This window comes from Nelusetta ayraudi, unplaced genomic scaffold (assembly GCF_046127955.1).
Source record: "Nelusetta ayraudi isolate G7.1 ecotype Tasmania unplaced genomic scaffold, CSIRO-AGI_Nayr_v1 ptg000059l, whole genome shotgun sequence".
In the NCBI taxonomy this organism is placed as follows: domain Eukaryota; kingdom Metazoa; phylum Chordata; class Actinopteri; order Tetraodontiformes; family Monacanthidae; genus Nelusetta; species Nelusetta ayraudi.
The window spans coordinates 3,063,023-3,087,436 of NW_027466109.1; the positions used below are offsets into that span (position 1 = coordinate 3,063,023).

The following is a 24,414-nucleotide window of genomic DNA, read 5'->3' on the forward strand; positions in this document are numbered from 1 at the left end:
TCTAGGTAACATTTATTTATTTAACTAGGTACACTGAAAGAAAAATCTCTTTATACCGATTAAACCTCTTCCTGAAATTGAAACAACAAAAACATTGGGAGAAGGAGGTGTGGGGGAATGAACAAGTACCTCTTTAATCTCCAAGATAAATGAAATGATATGGTTCACAAAATAAAACTGTCTCAAAAATGAAAATACAAGTTCAGGCACTGATAAGGTATCACTCTCCCATCATGTCATCGTAAGTCTTGAGAATGAAAAGGCCACACTGTTGATTTGTATAGGTCTTTTTCTTCATCTCTTTCCGTAGAAATTTTAACACACAAAATGCTCTACCCTCCCCATGATTACGTGTTTGCAGAAACCATTCATCATATGATATGACATGGGAATAACATCACAATAACACTGTTTTTGTTCTCCGTTTTACCCATCACCTTACAACCAAATACAGACGTCTGCCTCGCATATAAACATGCAGGCTACTACAAAAGTAGGCCGCAAACAGAGAGCCACTTGGTTGCTGACAGATATTAATAGAAAGGGTGAAATGAAAACTAGAAGTTGGTAGACATTTGTGTCGTAGCTACATTCAAAAACCAGTTGCATAATTACGGTCCAAGACAAAAAATAAAAATCCCTTCCCAGTTTTCCGTTGTTCCTTACCGTCGGAGCAGGAACACGTAATCAGAACTGTGGCACAAGCGCTATCCACATGCCACCAAAAAAGTCTGGGGGTTGAGGGGGGAAGGTCTGGATAGCTAGTAAGCCTCACTACTAAAACTGGAATAAAGAATATGCTAAACGCATTTAACATTTTTTTCATCCGTCGACTCCTTCCCCCCCACTGCCCCCGGTTTAGTCTTGATTTTTTTTATTTTTGAAGAATTTTATTTAAATGTCAAATATCCCCTTATTCAACTCATCTACAATACACTCTAGACTTCAAACTAATATTGCCATTTATGTAAAAAATCTACAATGTATAGGCTAACAAAAAATATATATTTTTTATATATATTTAATTTTGAAAAAATGAAACAGAGTAATGCATGAAGTGAATTTACACGCCACAGTTCTGTCAGGTAGAAAAGTGACAACACACTTCCTCGGGGGGAAGATGACTGTATTTCTGTGGGAATGCTTGTTTAGGAAAAGGTCTCTGTTACACAAGTTTAGTCTGCTAACTGGTAAGATCCCTGCATGAAAAACAAAACAAACACCAATTCAGAAGGAAAACATCAGCCTTTTTTTTGTTTTAAGCCTGCTGGCATTGTCAGTAAACCATTTCAAGTAAGAGCACCAAGTGCTGCTGATCACTTAGCTAGTGTCTCAAATGGCTTTAATACAAGACCAAGGTTGCGCAGGTTGACAACCAACTTCCAGCCTACACCTATACAACTGTGCTTTGTCTTTTCCATGCATGCTTTAGCTCATAAAGCAGTCCAAAAAAATAGTAATAAAATGTTTAAAAAAAAAAAAAATCATGGGTCTTGAGGGATTATTGAGTTGACTCTGTATTTTGTGGTCAACGAAACGGAAAAATGGTTTTGGGGTCAACAACGTCAACCTCTACAAGACTTATAAACTTTGGGGAAGAAGTCTTCTATTCTTTATATTCCGAGTCTCCAAATACCCCGTGGAAGGAAACAAGGTTTCAAAGACTTCTGGATCAGACATCCCGTCTTTTTTTAGCTGCTTTTGGACCATCAAACACTTTGACCTTTCCCTTATTACCTTTCCACTGCCTTCCCTTGGACATTTGATTACAAAAGGGAAAGTAGCTCATTGAAATTTGGGCAATTCACCTTCAAATATGGGCTCGGCGACAGAATTTAGACAATTCAACTTTAACTACAGGCTTGGTTACATAACATATGTAAGACTGTACCATCACGCTGGGAATGACATACATTAAAAAATAATTGCTCATACACATAAGCAATCCCTCACAATAAATGTTCCTCGCATGTAAAGCAATTTGCTTAAATGTCAAATAGAAAACATCATGAAACAATTAGGCACAAATCTCAGATTCAATTTGTGTTTGTTTAGGTCTCCTTTTTTTTCCCCACAAGAGTACCTCTTGGCAGTGTGTGAAGTCCCAATTTGTGGCAGGACATAAAGTTCTGTGGTGTTCCATCATCTTGTGAAAACCAAGAAAAAAAGGAGATAAAATGTACATGTATAAAACAAAGCAACACCAAAAACAAAAGGAAAAAAAGAAAAGAAAAAAAAAGTTCTTCACATTTGAGCTTGTAGTCATGGTTGGGAGTGCGACAAACAGACTGTGTCAGTTTTGGCAGTATGCATGTGTGTGTGTATGAGAGTGTGAATGTGCATTTTTGAAACTTGAACGGACAATACATAGACATGTCCACATTTACGCACGCACGCTTGCGCACACACACGCACACATTGAGAATAATGGGTGGAAGAAATCTGTTAAGGCCACATCCTCTGACAGCCAAGGAAACACCACCACATCTGGAAAAGAGAACCACAAAAAAAGAAAATTGTTGTACAGCCTCGGCTAGAGCAGCGTCTTCAAAAATCCTGGTTCGGTCGACATCTGGCTGTTATGGTTTTTAGTCCTTTGGTTTTTCTATGAACTACATTTGGAAGAAAATAAACAATAAATAGCTATGAGCCTGTAATAATGCAGACAGTCGCCGAAGTTCAACTTGACTATAAACAATCCCGCCGGTGATAACCGACAAGTAACGGCTCACGAAACACTTGTACAGCGGAAGCCTGAACTCACCTGGTGTTACATGTGGCTAACTGGATTGTGGCCATCTCCTCCCATACTAGGATGGCCTCCTGAGAGCTGCATGGGTGCTTCACCCACCACTCCGGACACCTTCTCTTCCTCGCGGCGTTTTAAACATGCTGCCTTGGGGTTGAGGTTGCGTTCTGGGAGAAGAGACGACAACAAACAGCAATGGGGGGGGGGGGGGGGGGGTTTAGTAAACTATGGAAAACGAGCCATGCGGTGTGCGGCTTCCTTCCACTCTGCCGGCGAACTGACCTCGGACTTGTTGTTCTAAATTGAGGATGACATTGACGGCCTGGTGCAGGATGAGAAGTTTGGTCTGAGGTTTGTCGTGGCTGAGGTGCAGCTGGCACATTCTCCCGAGCTCCTTGAACGCCTCGTTGATGTCCCGTACTCTGAGACGCTCGCGGGCGTTGTTGGCCACTCGGCGCTCGCGCTCACGCTCCAGCTTGACCTCGGGGGGGAGGTCCTCGTCATCTTCCTCTGGACTGCTTACGAAAAGGAAGAAGAAAAGGTTAATTCTATTGGCTCCTTTGTTTGAAGCTTTCACAGTGTGGATGTTATTCATCCACAGCTGAGGTGGTTTGGAATAAAACAGGGCTGAGGATGAACCCATTCAGAGAAGTTGCACCTCTACGTACCCACATCACGGTTGCTCATCCAAATGTGCTCTCTTTTTATTTTGGTGAAAATGCAATAACAGTAGCGCAAAGCATTTGTACGAATCAAAGATGCGCATGCTGGGTGCTGCGCGGTTGTCGCAAGGTCAGATGCGCTTTGAGTGATGTTTTTGCAAGAGGCCACAAAGCACAAGAAATTGATCCCTCATTGGAGAAACTTACTCATCATCTTTCTGGTCTGAGAGGGCAGAGAACATCTGGAGGGCCAACGCCTCCTTTCTGAAAACGTGAGATGAAGCAAAGGCGGGATTTTAACACTTTGGAAAAAAGGAAGAAAACAAAAGAAGACTAGCAGACTAGCGGACACACAGAACAGACGACATGTGAAGCCTTGCACCAGTTACTTTCCAAATGTATATGTGCTTTACTCGCGCTCCCCTATAAATGTCATACTTTGCATATTTGGTTCCAGAATTGTAAAGTCAACATGCTGTCAAGGCTTTATTTCTTTAAGTAAGAACATTTATTTAAAAAAAAAAAAAAAAGTATTTTCTCTTTAGTCCATTAATTTGTTCAGCCCAGAGACAGAGACGGGAGTGACTTACCTTGATCGAATCCGCGCTGCCTTGCTGTCCTTCTTTTCATCCTCTGACTTGTCTGCAACAGAGGAGTTGTCGTCATCCTCCTTATCCTCTCTTTTGATGTCTGAGCTGCTGGAGGAGTGTGTGGAGCGGGCTAAACCACCAGGGAGACCTGCAAGCAAACCCAGAAATGTGAGAATTTTCCCTTTGCGACAGCTCATGGTGGGGAAAAGATTTTATACCTGCGCTGGTGTGTACGTTGGGCAAACAGTTGTGACACAAAGACTATATTTCTAGATAAGATAAGATATTTCTAAAGACTTATAGACTTGTGCTGTTATGAACCAAATATTTGCTCAGACTTACTGGTAAAGCCCTCTGGTTGGCCGACGGATGGTGTGGGTCCGGATGCGTGATGACCGTGCAGTAGAGTGCTGCTTGGTGGAAGGCCTGTGGGCTCCTCGTGTTTCCCTCCCTGGAAAGAAATATTGGGTTAACGTTAAAAGGAAAGACATACCGCTACTTCCATATGCAACACAGTATTGTGCTTTAGACAATGTATTCATCAGTAAACAAAATAAAAGTTTTCTGTTCCAACAGGCAAAGAATTATACACTGAGGAACAAGTGATGCTATGAAGGATACAAGTGTAATGAAACTGCGGTTGTCTGTTTTGATCCCTATATTAACCCTCACAGTTAAGTTTAACCAATGAAAAAAAGCAGAGAAAATTATTGCATACATCTCCACTTTAAAATGTGAATTTTCAGAAGCGTCTACAAGTTTTACTTCAAGATACGTCTATGCATTAATAATAATAATAATAATAATAATAAATGATAAAAAAAACAATCAGATAAGGGGTGAAAGCGTTGACTCACCATGGCAGGGTGTCTGTTGCTGAGCGCCAGGCTGGCGTTGGGGAAAGCTGGAGAGAGGCCACCGAGGCCGCCGTTGTGCACTGAGGACAGCAAGCTGTGCATGTCTGAGTGGGCGCCCTCTAGCCCGGGACCCTGGCCGACAGCGTGGCTGCGCAGAACATGGATGGCCTCCTCCAGACGGTCTTCAATTTTACTCTGCTGCGGGAACAAAAATGGATACATTTGAAAAAAATAAATAAAAAAAAAAGAAAAGAAAAAGACTTGAGTCAAGCTGTAACAATTGGTTTCAGCAAAACTGATTGAAGAATATGGAAGCATTTAAACACAGGATGAGTCCATATAGCAATAATGTTCAAGTTATTACAGATTTATATTAAACATACCAGCGTGTGTGATTGCCCCTCATAGTTGGGTGTGGTTGGTCTTTGCCACTGAGATTGAGCTCCTACGGAAAGAACAGTTAAAAATACATTAAGCATGCAATGGTTTTCTTGACTTGACAGCAGATGGAGCTGTGGTTGCTTTTATGGAGCAACCACAGCAGGGCAGGTAATCACGCTAACAGTTCCAACCATACATTTATAATATATTGTAAACCCTAAACAAAAAAACACAACACTTCAATGTCTGATCTCTTGCTAAAGGTGAACTATTTCTACCTGCAATGGCCTGAGGAGATCCAGGAGTGGATGGAGCCGAATTGAAGTTATTACTGTTGTGGTCCGATGGGTAAATCTGCAAAAGATGATGACAACAATCTATATTTCTAGTGCACACATAATGTATTGAAGACTTAGAGTGAACAGCAAGCTCCTTAAATACTTACAGAAGCCAGGGCTTTTCCGATTTCATCTCCTGAACTGCCGGCTGTGGTGGCTCTATTGGCTGCAGAGACAGAGTCAACGACGAGTCACATGACAGTCACTCACCCTCTCTTGGAAGAGGTGCGACAACGACGGCAGCCATTTCTATCTACAGAACACGGATGGATCAATTCATTGGCTTTCTCACCCATGATGCTTTCCCCATTGATGGCCGGTGTGTGGCTGTATGTGGTCGGGGCCGAATGGAAGCCGTTGACTTCGTTGCCGTGCAGGGGATAATTCTGTGTGGACAGAGGCAGAGATTGACGCTTCCAGGAGGAAAAAAGAGCAAATACATAGAGAGGAGTGACGAAAATAATAAAATATATTTTATTAGATTTGCTGCAATAATTGTATTTTTAGTTTAAACAATAAGCTAAGCTCCTCTTATATTCTAAGATTTTATATTGGCTTCCACCCACCATCCTGTCCTGGGGGTTGATTGCAGAGAAGGAGCCTGGCTGTCCGATGTGGGGTGAGTTACCCAGCATGGCTGAGTATCCAGACGACCAGGGGTCTTCTGAGAAAAGCGGAGGCACATTAGAGGTCAGGGAAAAGCCTGGAGTCAAAGTCACTTGACTTGACGTGGTGTTGAAGCGTACCTTGCATATAGAAGGAGGCGGGGTAGACGGCTCCTGGCTTCGCGCCGGGGTATCCTCCATTGTCTCTGGCATACTCGTCACCAGATGTGGAGGCGTACACCTACGCAGACATGCAAATGTGGAGAAAGTGAAACCCGACGCTCGTCCGTCCAACGAACTTCAGCAAGCACATTTTTAATGGGAATACAGATAGAGAGAAAACTTGGAATTGCAACAATCCCTTTGCTTTTCCGTATTGAAAACAGTTGGATCGCACTATCCCTGCGAGGCCACTAGATGGCAGGAGGGAGTCTGCTGTCTGACAAGGCAGCGCTGCTGCCTCCTCCTCCTCCTCCACCTCCTCCACCTTGCCTGTGGAGGGGGAGGGGTGGGGGGGGGAACAGCGGCCATGCCATGCTGGGCACAGCGACGGCTCCAATCCCAGAGCACAGCGAGCACTTCCCCTCCGCTCCAAGGACCCCTGTGACATCAGAGCCCCTCCCCTGCCGCACACTCGGGGATCCTCTCGAAAACATACCGTGCATTCAGAGAGCCAACACGCACACACACACACCCACGCATACGACGGCCAATGAGCACTCCAAACACCCCCCAAAACTAGCAACGTCTCCTCTTCATGGGATAAACACAGGATGTGTTTATCCGACGACTATCCCACATCGTCGGGACGACGCTCGCACATTCCTTCTAGGTTTTGTTTACAAAATGGTTGCAGGGCTATCTTAGGTGAATCATCGCCACACTCTATAGCCGGAGAATAAAAATGGGACATGACAAGTCCCTTAGAAGCCGCCGTCGCCCCCTCCCTTTTTTTTTTTTTTTTTTTTGAAAGGAAACCCATCGGCAGCCACTCGTCTTTTCCGTCTCTTCCGTCCGCTGCGCACTCCAGAGGAAGAGACGGAAAAGAGGATCGAGACTATGCTGCAAAGAATGCTAATCCAGAGAAGGGATTTTTTTCTGTAATTTGATTTAACAGGGAGAAGTGGAAAGGGAATGGAGAGATGCACTTCTAATTACAGAGCCATCTGCCTGTTCCTGGACCACATCCAACTCCACAGGCAGCTGGGCTGAGGAGAGGGAGCGAGGAGAGAGGGAGAGGGAGAGGGATGGGGGCTGGGATCCAGCGAGGGGGAGAGAGGGAGGAAGAGAAAGAGTGGGACGGAAAGAGAGAGAAAGAGAGAGAGACTGCAGCGGGTAGGGGATGGCGAGGGGGCAAGGGAGAGGATGGTGGTGGAGTGGGGGGGTAAAAAATGAAGGCCCTGATGATTTATGAAATGGGCAGAGAGATAAGGGGGGCCGGGGTGGGTGGGTGCGGGAGAAGGTAATCTAAATGACTTAAACAAAGCTTGATATGGCCAGGGGAGTGTGAAGGAAACGGGGGATTTAAAATGATCACGGTTAATTCAGGGGAAAACATGATGGAGATGGCTTCATTTAACAATGGGCTTTTGAGTTCTTCTTTCACGGCGGAACAATGTGGCGCGAATCCTGCTGCTCTACATGGGAACCCGGCGCACAATGAGCGGCGCGGGCGGATAATTGTATTCCCGGGAAGAAAAGGGGATTTCTAGTGTAAAATCCTCAACTAATAGGGGTTTAATGCAATTCAGGTTATGACCGTTTAAAAACGTCCCTACGTTGGGTGAGGGGGGGAAAAACAAAAACAAAACAAAAAAAAACAACACGGGTTGACTGAAGATTAACAACAAGCTAACCTAAAACTACACCGGGCCACAGGAAGAGACCCCCCCACCCCCACCCCCACCCTCTAGTTTGTTTGAGTCTTGTGGGAGGAGGACAGTGGGCAGTATTTGGGACTAAAGCTGTGGTTTAGACAGTGAGGCCGGGCCGAGGAGCACAGCAACTAGTAGTTGTCAAATTTCTGATTTATCAGCAGTGCGATTGCAGTCGGAGCGCAGCAGATAAAGGAGAAAAAGGCGACTCTGTTGAAGGGTTGGTGAGGAGATGCAGGAAGGGGAGGGGGGGGGGAGAGAGAGAGAGAGAGAGAGAGACAGAGGGAGGGAGGGAAGTCCACAGGATCATCATCGGCAGTCATTAATCTGGGCTCAGACACGGGGCTAAGAGGCCTTGCAAGCACCGTGCCTCACAACTGGGTCACTCACAGGGGGAGGCCCACCCAGGCCATCATGTGGCGAGGCGGAGGGCGTAGGCGGAGGGCTGGGCGGAGTGGGGGAGGGGGTTCTCACACAGACACACATGCGCGGCTGCTTGCACGCACAGACACACAGGCGCGCACACGCACGTCTCATCAGCTGCGTTGAAACCCGCGCGGCCATCGTTCGTGCAGCAGGAAATGACTGAGGTTGAGCCTTTCAAAGGCCCCCCCTCCCCCCACCCCCCCCCTCAGACGGCGTGTTCGGCCAGCGGCTCTGAGGTTTGTCACTGTGGCAACGCTCGCTGACACGTCGCGCCTCAACCTCGACGCAAAGGAGAAGCCGCAACGCCGCAGGTGCAGGGCAGCGGCGGAGACCTCAGACGCCTCGCACTCAGACGCCTCGCTCTCAGCCAAGCACCAGGTCCGGTGCAGCGGCTCCAGCTCTGATCTGCGCCCGCGCCGCCGCCGCTCACGCTGCCGTCTCGAGCGTTGGTAATTAATGCGGCGAGACTACAGCGCTCGCACTTTGTGCAACCTTATCCTCGGCGAGAAGCGCACACAACGCGGTTAATGCTCGACTTCATCTCCTTCCAGATTATGCATCCGTGGCTCCGATGTGGGCCAAGTGAGCCGTTCAAATCTCTCAAATTCACTTCATCCGTGCGCCGGGGCCCCAAAAAAAGATCAGCAGAGCACATGTGCCAAATTTTCTAAAGCAAAAAACTTTCTCCGTACAGGAAGTTGACTAAAGAATTCCGCTATCCGACTCCAGAACAAATCAAGGTGCTTTGGACGTTTTGCAGAAAAACGTGTTGATAAATGCTGTTCAATACCTGGTCTTTAATATTTCCCTCACCATTCCTATTTAATCTATCTGTATTCATTATTTAATGACGTGTGAGAACTGCAGGATGACACTACATGTAATCCTACACACTCCACTTGGTCAAAAACATGTACAACAGCAACATGGTCTTGTCAAGACTGAAACAATCTATGCCCGTCCCCCTACAGCTACAATGAACAAACACTGAGGTTACTTCTGTATATACATCTATTCATACATGAAAGGGTGACTAGTGGTTATAGCTATGTGTGGTTTTCATCAACCACAAACATCAGCTGCATCAGCTGCTGGGAATTCTGGGCCCATTGACAAGATGCCACACTTGCTTCAGTGACTCAAAGCACAACATTAGACCTAATGCTGTTAGGACATGAGCAGCAGTCGTCTCCGCAGGACTCTTGATGCCAGGCTAACAATCTGCCTCTTTAGCTCAACAAGCAGCAGTCAAAAAAAAAAGATATTTATGTATATCACTTTTTAATAAAAACCCTTTCATTTCAATAAACAAACTGGTGTGGTGGGAAATGACAGTGCAGAACGATGGGCATTTCACACCTTCCTTTATCGGTGGAATAACAGCATTAGAACCTGCTACCAAGCTAATGTGCTCCTGGCTTAAAGGAAGTAGATTTACTGTCACTTCTGATTGTGCAAAAGGGCAACTGGGGCAACTCTGCTCACGTCAAGATTGAAGTGCACCAACAGCCTCCTGCCGTCGGCAACACGCGTGATTCACTCGGGGAAGCGACGCTACCTCACTCCACAAAGACAAAAACCTCCCAATCCTGTGAATTCGCCCCATGACAACCAGACCTTGAACGCCACTCGAATCCCCTTGAGTTTACTGTACAGACGACTACAGTCATGATGCTTATTGGGGCCCCCCCTGAGTTGCCCCGACTGTCATCTCAGCGAGAGGCTGACAGAGCTGAGGGTCTTTACCCCCGTCCGTCACAGAACCGCTGGAGCGGAGTGGGGATAGCTGTGTATCTCAGTGTATCTGTGTGTATGTGCACACACGAGGCAGGGGGAGAGAGAGAGAGAGCCAGAGAGAGAGAGAGAGAGAGAGAGAGAGAGAGACTCTAGCTGTAAGCTGTGAAGGCGAGCAGAAATAAGCTCTTACCGAGGACGGCAGGCCGGGAGGTTTCCGAATCTTCTTTGGCTGGGTGTCTGCAAGCAGGCAGGTGGAGACACAAAGAACAGAGCAAGTCGTCACAAACACAAACTTTTACCATTTTCTTTTTTTTTTTTTAAGATAAAACATTTGCAAGGACACACGTTCCGACGTTGTGTCCGTTCAGGTGCTACTTCTTCGTGTATTTCAGTATCTTGCAGAACAACACGGAGCACAGTGCAGCTCTAGTGTAACACAATTTGTCAGTCGGTTACATAAATGAATGACGCAGAGCAGCTGTTCTGTAAAAAGTTACAATATTTTTTATTTCAAATCCTAGACGTAAGACAAAAGGCCAAGACATCGTGATGGTTTTTTTGTGAAGAGCTTTGTCAATGTGAACAATGGCTAGAAGGTTTTTTTTTTTTGTTTTTTTTTTACTTCTGCAAGTATTGAATTAATTTTATAAATACTTAACAAATATGGTCTTTATAGTTTCTTCCTTATGTACTGTTTGGATTTTTTTTTTTTTACAAATTGATTGTATTGACTGTGATGCTATCGAAAAAAAGAAAATAAGAGAGAGCACAGGTCAGGCCTTGTCAAGGCAGCTCACCTATGCCTCCATCAGGCGGCCTTCTCCTGGGGTTGTTTGGGTACGTCGGGTAGAACTGGGAGCCAGATTTCAGGCCAGAGGGGGACATGGCATCTGGACTGGGCAACGCGATGTCACTGGGAAGAAAACCAGGCTAGGGAGAGAAAAGATAAAGAAAGAGGGTAATAAAATTTACAGGGGGCATGGGAGTACACACAGCATCCAACAACTCTTAGATAAAGGGGGGGGGGGGGGAGTCTTGATTCAAAAGTCGATACGAAAAGACAAGTGGAAAAACCTGCGCCGCTTGCACGTCAGCAACAGATTATTATTTCGGCCCTGACAAATAAAAAGCTCGCGGGGAGATAAAGGCCACGTACCTGGCTTCCAAAGGGGGGGTACGGCGGCCTCTCGTTTTTACCTGGAAAAGACGGTTACAAGTCAGCTGGGACTGAGAGGATGGGATGTACGGACGCATCAAGAGGCACCCGTGTGGTGTGTGTGTGTGTGTGTGTGTGTGTGTGTGTTAAAACTAATAAAAGGTAGGATATTTTTTTTCCACAGTACAAAAAGTCCAGAGATGCCCTCCTCCTTTCTCTTTTTTTTTTTCAGTACGCTCAGCTGCATGTAGCCGCCTGCCAGACAAAACCCAAGGGGGAGGTTTCTGCTTCACTGCCCAAACAGCCCCAACACTCCACCAATGAGCATGCGCACGTACACACGCACACGCATGCATGTAGGCACGTTTCGCTGTGCGGAAAAAACAATTGGCCGTAGAGTATGCAAAACACTCCACTTATCAACAGGCCTGTTGTTTTGGGGTTTTGTTTTGTGTTGTTTTTTTAAAAATAAGGTCTAAACTGAACTGAGAGTTCAGTTTAGACGCTAGTTTGAGGAATAGTTGCAGGTTAATGGTTTGGGTGGAAAGGCCATCGACGGATCATACCTGCGACCCCTGAACTGATGAAGGGGGAAGACAAGCCTTCATGCTCATTGTAGTGCGATCCTTCAGCGTAGCCCTGTGGGAACAGTGACACACACACAGAAAGAAAGAACAGCAACACAATTTACTTATTCAGCTCCTCAGCAAGTGTAAAGAAAACCACCGACCCACCCACAGACAGACCATCGCCATCTTAGGAGCGCCATCAGTATGGCTGAGCCGTTACCCTCCCTCTGCCCCCCCGCAGGATCGATGCCAAACAAATCTGCATTAGCTCTGGGGATTCAAACAGACTTTTTTTTATTTATTTTTTTTAATTATCAACTTGTGGTAATCAAAGCCTGCTGCATGTATTTCACCCCCCTGTTCCTTGTATTTATACAGAGCCGTGTGCCAAGATAGTTACGGCGGATGTGAAGATGCAATTACCGGTGGGCTTCCACAGAGGTTCTGGGCTTGCACAGAGCCTGCCAACGCCGGATCCCGAGCCAAGGTTATTAGGTAGAAAGCAAAACTACCTCTTCGAAATCAAACGGCGCGTGTGGCATGCAAAAGCACCAAGTTGTTGTCATGATGGCGGCGCGGTTTCGTGTGCACAATGGCGCGCTCGTGTGTGTGTGTGTGTGTGTGTGTGTGTGTGTGTGTGTGTGTGCGTGTGTGTGTGCGCTCATGCGCGGCTGAGCGACTGAATAAACAGGCCGAGAGAGCGACAATATCGAGGCATCTGGTGTGAAGTTGCACATGATTTTAAGTTTGGTATTAGGGAGTCAAAGTCGACGTGCTCGCGACTCACCCGTCCTTGGCTGAAGGAAGGGCTGTTCTGTTCCGCGGAGCCCCAAGACCCAGAGCTGCTGCGCTCATCTATTGCTGTGAGGGGAGAGAAAAAGAAAAAGACACGGTGCAAAATTATTAGGAGTGAGAAAAATCAGCGAGCAGGTTTTAAAGAAGGAGATAAAAGCATTATTTGAAAGAACTGGATGGGCTGAAGGCGGCAGTATAAAAACCAGGGGAACACATTTATGATCCGGGGTTTGACTTCAAATGTTTTTTTAAATGTTCCTCTGTTGATTTCTATAAAGGAATCCTTCGACAGTGGCCCAGTCCATACGCTCAGTGCTTTAAAGCGAGCACAGTGGGGGCACACAATCAGCAGAGAGCCTCACTATTGATCAAAGACGCCACTGCCGTCACGTTGAAGATGTCTTTCACTGCTGGATGGGGGGAAAACATTCAGGCTGGGGAAAAGCTGCTCAGTGTACCCATTAGTGTTTATTACGGTCACTGAATAGCACAAAATTAACCATTCGCAACCCTGACGCAACGCGAGAGGAGATCATCCGTTTCGAGCCGCTCTGAGAAATGACACGGACGACAGCGGGGCAACATTCAAAATTCAAACAAAGGCACAAAAAAAGAAAAAAGAAAAAAAAAAGGAACTGCGTGAAACGTGAGCTGCAATGTTTTAGGTAAAGAGAGGAAGGAGCCATGTCGGGCACAAAGGAAAAACACAGCCAAAAGACCAGTGGAGCAGAAAACTCCAAAATACCCCCATCATCCCTTTCTCCCCGTCTTACGCACTAATGCTATCCGGGCTCTCTGGAGACGCGAGCCTTAATTGCAAGCTGATTTGCATAATTGTGCATATTAATGCGCCCGCCTTATGAATATTCATATTTCTTGCCTTTGATTTTCGCCTAATTAAAAAAAATAGCGTGTGAGAAAGCAGAAGATGGAGTGAGCGGCGGAAGGAGAAAGCAAGGGGACGGGGGGGAGGAGGGTGGGTTGGGGGAGAGAGGGAAGAAAAGCGGGGGTCCGGGCGAGATCGGCCGCCCGGGTTTGACGCGGGCCGGATGAGTGATGAGACTAACAGAGCGGTGCAAGCACCTACACACGCCGCGACAGCCGTGATCTATGGCGGCGGCGTGGAGAATCGGCGGGTGAGCGGTCGGTGGGGAAGGGACCCCCAGAAGATCCGCCTCTGTCGCTGACACGCCGCCCCCTGCCCCCGATAGAGGGGCCGCAGCGCTAATAAAGCCGTGCGCCGGCGGGGCGGCCGGCGTGTCCGATGGACAACGGGCGGGGGGGGGCCGCGGCACACGAGCGGCTCGGCGCTAAATAAAGACGGCAGGCTTTTGTGCGAAGACGCCTCCGCCAGCGAATAATACCACACTAATGAGGTGGAGATCCGCTTTGATGCTACAATCAACAGCAAGGCGGCTTCCTTCTGGACGACTGAAAATTTGCGGGAAAACAAAACAAAACAAAAAAAAATTAAAAGTGTTTTGGTCCCGGTGTAGTGGGTCCATGCGTTGCCCGTCTCTCCTCCCACCTTACCTGGGGGGCACTCCTCCACCTGCAACACCTTACCATATATGGAAGAGCAGGAGGCGATAAAGGAGAGGGAGAGGGAAAGGGAAAGGGAGGGAGAGAGAGAAAGAGAGAGACAGACAGAGAGAGGGAAAGAGAGAGACAGAGAGAAAGACGCCAGTGGTTGAAAGGTGGGTTTGGACTGAAGGTGGATTGAGCCAGTGCAGCGTGAGTCTGCGTGAGGAGGTTCAGGTGGAACCAAGTCAGAGTGAGTCAGAGAGAGACTGTGTGTATTTTGGATTACCTGGTTCCTGTGTCGTTTGATTATTACGTGTTTGAAAAGCAGCGTTTTGGTTTATTTTGTTTCATAAAAGAAAGCTGGCGCATACTCACGCCATAAAGGGAGCGTAACAAAAAGAAGTGTGTAAAAACCTACAGCTAGCCTACTATAGCAGCAGTGGCAGCGGCAGCGATGGCGGCCTGCAGGAGGAGCCGCGAGAACAACTTTATATTCTTCACAGCCGCTTCGAGTGCAACACCCCGGCCACCTCCCGACGCCTCCATTTGGCCAGCGGGGGTGCAGCGGGGGCGACGGGAGGGGCAGCGGCGGCTGTGCAGGAGAAGTCTGACAACATTGTTTCACACTTGCCGGAGTAATTAACTCGGAAGCAATTAAAACAAGGTGGAGAGGCGCCGAGGTGACACTGACGCTCAGCCAGCCTCGGCGACACACACACACACACACCACACACACTATCGGTGCTCATCTCTCCTGGTGATGTTGAGCCACGAAAAAAAAAAAAATGAAGGGGAAGAAGAAGAATCGTGCACTGGATGATGGTTTATCTGAGGTATCAGATAGAGTACAAGGCACAGAGACGTAACTTCTATTGTGCTTGCAATTTGTAAGTCTGCTAAGAAATCACCTCATTAGAATGAGTTGGCAGGTAATGTCGACATCGTTTAAATACATTTTCATAGATCAAAGCTTAAAAATCACGACAATTTATCAACGTTTCCTATTTCGGTACAGTCTGTCTACTCTTCAACATGTATTTTGTGCTCCGCTTGCGCCGCCACTCTGGGTAACTGGAGAGGGCTTTGGTGCTGATATACACCAACACAAGTCCCAACAATCAGAATTTAGCATGGCCGGCACGTTAAATATTCCTCCTGTGATTCTGGCGCAGGCAACGCAAACACAGCCTCGCCGTCGGAGTCGCGCTGCAAAATATTTATTTTCGGCGGCACAAAGCCTCGTCGCGGCTGCCGCCGCCGCCTCGGAAACATCTAATTTATTTGAAGAAGGAAGCTGCTCTCCTCGGAGATTTCCTCTTTCTGAGGACTCGGCTTTTTCAACTTTAACCCGCTAATCCACATTTACATACATGGCGACGCATGTAGGGACACGGCCGAGGGTGCAAGAGTCAAACGCAGAGGACGGCAGTGTGTGTTTGTGCTCTTGTGTCGCGTGTTTGTTTTTTTTGTGCTGAAAGTGTCTTTGTGGTGTGTGTGCTCGCGTGCGTGACAGGGGTCGAAGACATTGCCAGCAGCTGCAGAGGTGACGGAGGGGACGCCTGCCTGGAGGCTCGGCCAACACACACACACACACACACACACACACACACACACACACACACACACACACACACACACACACACACACACACACACACACACACACACACACACACACACACACACACACACACACACACACACACACACACACTCTCAAACATCCCCCTAGTTCTGACCAATCTTCTCCTCTTTCCTAGCGCACACACACACACACTCACACAGTGACTGAGGAAGAGAGAAGGACGCCTAATGCAATTAGCACCCCTCTGAGCACTTTTGTGTTGATGAATAGAGGTGGTCTGGTGATCCGCCAGGCTGCTCGCCGCTGTTCCCGCGCTGCTGGGTCCCACAATATACAAGCAGCCTAACTGATGTCATAGATGGACGCCGCTCGTTAATCAATCATTTTTAGAAAGGCAGGGGCAAAAAACAAAAAAAACATTCTGGCCCGTAGCCATATCAGATTATAAAATAATATGCCACTTCTTGAATTATGGTTCAAAGGACGGCGGAGCTGACAAACAGCTTTTATATATCAGGAAAAAAAAAAGTAATGCAATAATGCAGCTCTCATAAATACTGCCTTTACGAGTTCTCTCCTTATGTTCTCCATAATCTAGTTAGGCCGTGGCACAGACCAACGAAGAAGAGGAGGGGGGAGGGAAAAAAAACCCCGATGTGCTAAAGCTTGCAGATGTTAGCTTTTTCAGTGACGGGGGCGTAAGAGGCTGCACTCTGCGGTGAATGGGACAGCTTGAACTATTGCATTAAAATAGGTGTCAGTGACTGAGGGCCACACTTTGGGCCAAGAGCAGGGGGGGGCCAGAATTAACTCCTCGGCGCTTAGTAATTGCCCGTTATAATAGAAACAAACAGAATCGGGCCTTGCGCTGGCTGTTCCCCCTATTCAGCGAGGCCTCTCCTCCACTCTGGCCACTCACTGCATGCTGAGCCAGTTTAAGAGGCTGCGAGCCGGGGGTGAGGCACATTGTCTCGGACTCGAGCCATTTCCTGCAGATCAGTGGGGGTAAGAGCCCTGTGCCATGTTGGGGGAGGAGTGTTTTACACTTCATGGTGGGGGGAGTCGTTTCAAGTCCATAAGCCCCTTTTTCTGCCTTTGTTCCTCAGTGGCCAAGTTCTCACTCTGGGGAGCGCTGGGGGAGTGCGACTCGATTTCACACGCCAGCTTGGCAGGGTGACAGAGGAATGCAAGTAACACGACTTACTAATAACATTCAGGAAGAGGGAATAACGCTCACTCAAAGGCTTCAGGTGTGTGTGTGTGTGTGTGTGTGTGTGTTTGGGGAGGGGAGGGACTTTACACTTAAAATAGCTTATGGAGAGACTTGAAAAAAGGAAAAGAATAATCAGAATATTCTAAAACAAAATCTTGTGCAGTGTTCTTTTAAAAGGTGAAGCCAGAGACTGCAGACACGGCCACAGTCTGTATTTTACACATTGATTTTACATCAGTGCCCTGTTGAGTTCTTGCTATACACTCGCTCAGCGCGTCACACCACTGATCACACCTCACCCGTTCAATAACACACATCTACCTCTTTTAATTTTTCTTAAATCCTGTACACACTTGTACTGTGTTGTCTGGACAACACTAACTGGGGTCTGATATGGCATTTTTATTTATTTTTTTTATCTTTAGTTTTTATATTTCATGTTGTTTGCACAAGTGAGTTGCCACGCAATTTCATTGCATCTTTCCGCTACAGTGACAATAAAGGCTATTCTACTCTAGTGAGGGAGCCGTGGTATTGGAAAGACTGACCAGATTTGAGAATTCAGGGGACAAACTAGCAACCAACAGTTTGAATCTACAAAATTGGATTTTCTCTTCTCATACGCACAAAAATAAAACTCTAATCATGTCGGGATAGCGTATGACTGGAAACCAAACTTCTTTCAGGAAATGTGTGCTTGTGTGAAGAGTTGAGCATTTTTTCTGCCGCTGTCATAAAGCACAAGGCATTCTAAATAAAACTGACCACTACAACAACCACCGGAAGAATGTCCCTTAAATTTAACAAAGACAGTGCTTTGCTGTTGGTCGTTTAACATGTTTTTAAAAAATTAAAGAAAATTATGGATTTGAGTGTTATGTAATAAACACATGAAAGCCGCATAACGTCATTTTGTTTTGTGTCTCAGTGTGTCAACAACAGACGGCCGCTCGGTCATAAAAAAACTACACGACGAGGGAATGTGACTTCCAGGTACTCCGCCTGCAGAGAGCAGTGTGCAGTGCACCCATGGAGCACTGCACTCTGCTCCAAATGGATGCAACTCCGAACACACGCGTTTTGCTTTTTTTTTTTTTAACTCCTTTAATACCAATTGCAATACCATCGCAATATAAAACAGAGGAAGCTATTAGGCACTCGCAGATCTAAAAGCGCCACAGGGGGTAACGCAGCAGATTTGGGTGTGGATCTGGTTGCACTCACATTCAATGTGAGTCATATTTACAAGGTTCAAAGGGGACGTTTTATTTGTTCAACACGTTTCTCTAGACGATTATGAGAGCAGACGTCTTCGTTATGCTGGAGTTAGGGCAGCCGCAGCAGTCCAAAAAAAAACATCAAGATTCATATCAGCGAGAGGAACAAAAGCAAAAAAGAGCCAACAACTGGAAAATTAAGTAAATACATGAAGAATATAACCAAAGGGGGAAAAAAACAAAACAAACATACCTGTGCCACCAAACTGGCTGCTGGCGAGCGTCATCGTCCTGTTCTTCCCGTTGGCTACTGGAGGCGCGAACATCTACAAGAGAAGATGGACACCATAACTAACAAAGAAAAGAATGGCACACTTCACACATCCTATTCTTAGCAACACATGACATTACACAGGCATGTCAGTCAGTTGTGTTATTAATCCAAGATCAGTCTAAAATGACCTCTACGCTCTGCTAAAGCGTGTGCTTCTGACAGTGATTCACCACATGGCCCATTACGGAAAAACAAACATCTGAACATTTTTAAAACTAGCGGAGAAAAAAAAAAAAAAAATCAAGATTTGAGTTTTGCCACAGATCTGATGCCAGCTACCAAACACAATGTGCACCTATTAGCACCCTCCGGTTCAACAACTGGTACAACTCAGCTTTTCAGTTTGTTGCATCTGCCATTAGGCACTTTTTTTTTTGTATTTTTAAACTTTATTTGGAATCCAAACTATCAGGCATTTCTTTTGTCCAGCCAACAAATAAACAAAGAAAAGAACATTTGTTTATTCATTGTTTACAGTGTCTCGTCCAATTATCAATGTCGTATCTCAGCAGAACATCTGCCGATGCAAACTGGCAGCTGATCAATCTGGCCTGTCGAGGCTCATATACAAGCGGGAACCTCCCGCAGGCCGCCTTCACAACAAGCAGTGTTTTGCTTTCACGGGGTGAGGTTCCCCTTAAATGCCGCCGCAGTGGCAGAGGAGAGGGATACATTTACAGAGCAGCTGAATAAATTGCAAAGGCATCATAATGGGAAAGCCTTCAACAATACTCATGTGCAACAATGCTTCTAGGATCCTTCCTGTTTTATCTCATGACACACTTTTATGAAATATAAATGGCTCCCTTGCAACAAATCTAGCAGGATATTATGAATTTAATTAAAAAAAAACAAACAAACTTTGATTTGTTCAGACAAAATCACACCGGACATTGAGTCTGACAGTAGTTTTCATTACAACAGTTTGGGATAAACCATGCAGTGCTACACAGAAAATGATCGCTATTTATAGAATTCATTTTTTTGCGGGGGGGAGAAAAACATCACAAGGCTCAGTTGGGGCCTATGGGAAGCTTACGTTGGGGTAAAAGTCAACAAAGGGATGAAAACAAAGTGAGACGCAGGTAAAGAAAAAGGCTGGGCAGAACGCCTCCGTATTCCCCTCGCAGATGATGTCTGGAGGTTGAACTTTGAAACGTCTGCAGGAAAAGAACTTCCTAGAAGGCTACAGAAAGATGTGACGGAATAAATGCAGGTGCTTTGGCTCCGTCCAGTTCTTTGAGAGCAATTTCCAACAATTTTCCCGTCAGGTTGCCTTTACAAGGCCAACAAGGATGAAATGCACTCCCCCCCCTCCACCACCCCAGATTCCTGCAGTGATTTTACTGTAAAAGCTGGAGTCGGAATCCACTTGTGAATCGTGGTAACGCTTTTAGAATGAATTAATGTTTTTATTCATTCATGGCTTGTCTAGCAAGGAAGCCAATTAAAATTTCCGAGCTTCACTGTGTTTTTTTTTTTTAAGTTATGCAGCCCACAGATGGAGTGCACGTTACAAACACTAACAGTCATTACTTAAAAAAATAAAATAAAATAAACATTTTAATGGCGGAGAAATGCTGAAACTGATGAAAACTTTAGAATGGACCGTGTGGGTCTGTTTCTTGTCAACACGCTTCCAGGCATTTCCCTAATAATGGCGGCCTGTGGGAAAAGAGTCCCTTTGGGGTGCAGAACTGCTTTTAGCACCTAGCACCTAAAGTTGGCACTGAAAATAAAATTGGAAGGGAGGCTGAGAACTTTGAAACTATTTAGAAGTCAATGACTTGGAGCATAAGTCAACGACAAAAAACAAACAAACAAACCGTTTGATTCCCATCTCTCTAAAGTGATGCGACATTATACTTTCTCCTACTCATTTGTAGTCCTTTGTGTCCAAAACAGAAAAAAAGCATGCACATGTTTTTAAAATGGAACAGTCTGTTAAAAAGGTTCTGTGGCAGATTTTCTTCTCAACTTTTTTTTTTTTTTTTGCAAACTTCTCACATTCAGTTTCCCAGATCTTTTCTGTTCACACCGAGACCAGACTCACACCGTCTGCGGCTCGTCTCCCCCGTGCCACCCAGAACCACCCCGGCTGCTCTCCCACTCTCTTACCGCACTGAAATCCAGGAGGTCGCTGAGTTCCTTGTCAGTTCCCACTGCAGCCATTCTTTGCTGCTGTTCGTTCATAACCTTCAGTCTCTAATAAACCCTACAAGAGAAATTTGCAGATACAGGACTTTAATGGCACTGGCGAGCAAAGAAATTTACATGGAGCTTGTTTCAAACAAAAAGAGGGGAAATTGAATAATAATGATTTTTTTTTAAAACGTCCCGATCTTAAATATTTAACTACACTAGGGTATTCATACTCACAAGTTATGTCCCTTTAAACACTAACGCAGAGCTATGCTATCATTGATAGCATAGCTCTGCAAGTTGATACCTTTTTACATTTCCAGCATATAAACGTTTGGGGTTTTTTTTATAAAGAAAAAATAAAATTGTCATAAAACTCATAATTATGAAAAGTGACGAGAATCACATGTCAATGCCACCTCTACCAACCAAAACACAACTCAAAGTATTACCTCACTGAAACATAAACTGACAATGTACTGTCGGTACAACTGAACAACTCAAATCTTAAATTGCCATCTTCTTAGAAAATGCTAATTTCTGACAGACCCCGCCTTCCCCACCCATGCAGAGAGGAGACTGCTATGAAAAGATGAGCAGACTGCCCTTAGTCAAATTACTATGAAGTGGGGAGTTTGAAAAAAAAAAAAAAGTCTCTTTCATTTTACGCAACCCAAGCGAATAACACAACCACGTGTCGATTAGTGCTACATGAAAGAGAATGTAATACATTTACAATTGCAGACATAATTGGGACTATTGTTAGCCCAAGGAAATAGGGGTGAAAGGCAGAGCTAATGACTGTATGCAAACACATCATTACCAAATTACCATACGTCAGCTCAGAAAGAACCTTGTCAAATGACACGGGGAGCATGAATGCTGGATTTACCCTGTGTTTTGCATTCCAACGCAAGCCCGAGGCTGCTCTCTGATGCTGAGCGGTGCTCCTGCAGGCCTCGCACACAACTAATGGCAAGAGGAGCGAGCGGAGCAAGAGAGGCACTGGGACACCAACAGGTGGTGTGCTTTTACAGCCTCTTTTGTAATACAGCACTGGCAAAACAAAAAATAATCAAGAGAAACTGAGGGGGGGATGAAACGTTTTTGAAACGCCGCGCACATGTAAATGTGCAAGTGTACCTGAAGGCATACACAAGGTAAACACAAACCCATTTAAATCAGGGTCTAAAAGCAAATAAAACAGCATAGCCGTTCGGGAGAATGCAAAAACTACATTTGTATAAGGTCGCAGATGATTTTTTTCATATGAACGGAAATAAGCAGTCACGTAAAGAGATTGAAACATGCAGCCTGGGTCCAATAAACTCAGGCGAGCAAAATAACGTAACCTTGACACGAGAAGAGGAGTACACAAAACATCATGTCAATCGGCCAGCGGCATGGCTGCCACTAGTTTTTCCAAAACTTTTGGATAAGATAGCCAATTGTGGGGGAAGGGAAAAACAACTGGCTACGTGCACCACCCAAAAAAAAAAAAAGTATTTCAAAATGCACACAAACAACCTAACATGACTGAGCGGAGTCGCACAACACACAAACACACGCACGCACACAGAGGAGCACTTCGTGTAGCAAAATGGCATCTTCAGCTACTGCTGGATCAATATTTGAAGGGAGCAGAGAAGGGGTCTTTGTCACCCCACACAAGGCAGAGGAGGCAGGTCAACCTCCACAATAGAGACTGCTCCTCCAGGGAAACTAACCAATGAGCTAAACAGATGGTTTACAGCACGATTGTGCGTTTAACATTAATTTTAAGCAGGCAACAAGAGCAGTAGGCTCAAATATTAAACTGGGTAAATTAAGTTCCATCTACCTTACACTTAAATAAATAAATAAAATAGAAGTAGTCTGATAACTGGGGTTGGCCTTTTAATTCCATTCCCTTAAGGGAAAATTCTGGTATAATTTTCAGTGAAATAAATGTAAATGCAGGAGATGTTCACAACAGTGGTATATCACCCGGCAGCAGTAAGCAGCACCGTGCTGCATTCAACTGTTGATTCAAACCAGCGTGCAAAATGAGACGAATGCAAATGCCATGGCGAGAGCAACATGTCAGTGTGAACAATACGCATCCTGAAGCCCAGAGTTTATAACAATGACAATAAACATGTCGGGCACCACAGGATGCGGGGCTGCACATTCATTTGATCATCGGCGCTAGGCCACATCCAGGGGCCGAGCCACCGCTGACAACTGGGGCCATTCACCGATTACCCTCAACTGTGCCCCGCCAACCCCCTCCTGCTGAATGTAAAAATAAAGACCGTAATATTCATAACAACGAGCCGGAGCCTGGTCCCCCCCGCCCCCCCTTCCTGGCTTAAGTGTGAAACAAGTGCAACGGTGCTAACTCCCGGAGCAGCGACGACGACCACCGAGCAAAGCAAAGCAAAAGTTCACGCAACAAACGCGGAGCTGCTTTCTTTCAACATATTCGGGTTCAAGTCGCGCATTAAGAGGGAGGTCAGTGGAGGAGACGGTGGGGGTGGGAGCAGGAGGAATTTCCTGCCAAATGTGCAATAAAATAAAAGTCTAGCTGCTGGCCAGACACTTCCATAAAGGAATGTTTAAAGGGCTACTAAATGGAGGGGGGGTTTTATGGAAAGTTTGTGTTGGTGCTCGTCTGGAAAGAAAATACCCGAAGGCCCCACAAAGTTAGCTAAAAAACGCTTAGCGACCAAATCTTGCTATCCAAACGCACTAGCTGGGGCTAAAAGCGTAGCCTTGAGGGAACAAAAAAAAATCCTCCGAAACGAGGCTCGCTCGGCGGAACAAACATTAGACGATAATTGAGTCTTTCTCAAGAACAAAGAAGTAATTTCCTCGTCGTCCGTGGTCGATGCGGAGACCATCACACACTTGGCTTGCCACCTCAAACCCAGACAAAAAACTTGCATCCCCCGCTTTAACCACACATCCCCGAAAACTTTTCAATATCGCAGGCGACAAAATAAGGCTGTCAGCGAAACCCCGTCGAATTCGTGCAAGTTCGCGCCCCCCACCCCCAACGCGAGAAACACGGAGAGATGGGAATGTGTGTGTTTTTTACCTCTCCGTGTCGACTGTTTGATATCCACCAGTGCAGAGAAAAGCGGAGACTCGCAAGGAGAAAAACATAAAACTTCAAGAGAATTTCGACCTCAGTGCATGAAACGCATTAGGGCGCCGTTGGATGTCTTCCTTTTGTTCCGGTAAAGCCCGCTTTTCACGCCGCCTCCACGTGTTTGCTTCCGCGTAGCGAGTCTGTTTGAAAACAAATCTATTAAACTAACTAATCTCGCGTCTCCCTTTTTGTTGTTACAACTGAGATGATTTCATTCTTCTCGTAGACATCTTCACCACCTCCGTCCACATTGTCAGACGCAACACTGTATCCCTCCGCACAAAAGTGAGGGCCTCAATGCCAGCGGTGTCCGATTTCAAACGCCTTTGACAAACTGCGTATTTGTTCCGAGAGGAAAATATGGAGTTAATATCCGTCGATAGCCCGAATGATAAGAAATTCCTAACGGAAGAGCTCGGTTTAGGGTACTGTGCCTGCAATCCTCAAAAATTGCGGGAACGCTGCGAGCACTAGATCGTCCGGCGGAGGGCTATCGTAAGAAAGTTACCTGCGATTACACAGCAGCA

At 45.9% G+C, this 24,414-nt stretch overlaps 1 protein-coding gene across 5 annotated transcripts; it reads right to left on the reverse strand.

Moving 5' to 3' along the window:
• Window positions 1–24,414, reverse strand: tcf3b (transcription factor 3b). 5 transcript variants are annotated; one of them, XM_076039417.1, is made up of 21 exons: window positions 24,396–24,414; window positions 20,731–20,827; window positions 18,532–18,604; window positions 12,732–12,805; window positions 11,942–12,014; window positions 11,376–11,416; window positions 11,017–11,149; window positions 10,410–10,456; window positions 6,324–6,423; window positions 6,144–6,241; window positions 5,870–5,963; window positions 5,685–5,743; window positions 5,518–5,593; window positions 5,242–5,303; window positions 4,859–5,056; window positions 4,344–4,452; window positions 4,002–4,149; window positions 3,619–3,675; window positions 3,032–3,267; window positions 2,765–2,916; window positions 1–2,487 (listed from the first exon to the last, which is right to left on the reverse strand). In XM_076039417.1, exons 2-20 carry the CDS (start codon window positions 20,803–20,805, stop codon window positions 2,771–2,773), a joined length of 1,899 nt encoding a protein of 632 aa, XP_075895532.1. In that variant the 5' UTR covers window positions 20,806–20,827; window positions 24,396–24,414; the 3' UTR covers window positions 1–2,487; window positions 2,765–2,770. The 5 variants fall into 5 exon arrangements, with proteins under 5 accessions (XP_075895532.1, XP_075895534.1, XP_075895533.1 ...); XM_076039419.1 differs by lacking the exon at window positions 24,396–24,414 and adding an exon at window positions 23,834–24,380 and having other exon boundaries at window positions 6,144–6,238; XM_076039418.1 differs by lacking the exon at window positions 24,396–24,414 and adding an exon at window positions 23,834–24,379 and having other exon boundaries at window positions 3,032–3,264.

Excerpts from the sequence above, each read along its gene's own strand:
- tcf3b (XM_076039417.1), bottom strand. The coding sequence starts at position 20,805 with ATGAACGAACAGCAGCAAAGAATGGCTGCAGTGGGAACTGACAAGGAA. Across the intron at positions 10,457-11,016 it reads GCCGCCTGATGGAGGCATAG|ACACCCAGCCAAAGAAGATT; the intron begins GTGAGCTGCCTT and ends GCCTGCTTGCAG. Across the intron at positions 4,150-4,343 it reads CCAACCAGAGGGCTTTACCA|GTCTCCCTGGTGGTTTAGCC; the intron begins GTAAGTCTGAGC and ends GTTTGCTTGCAG.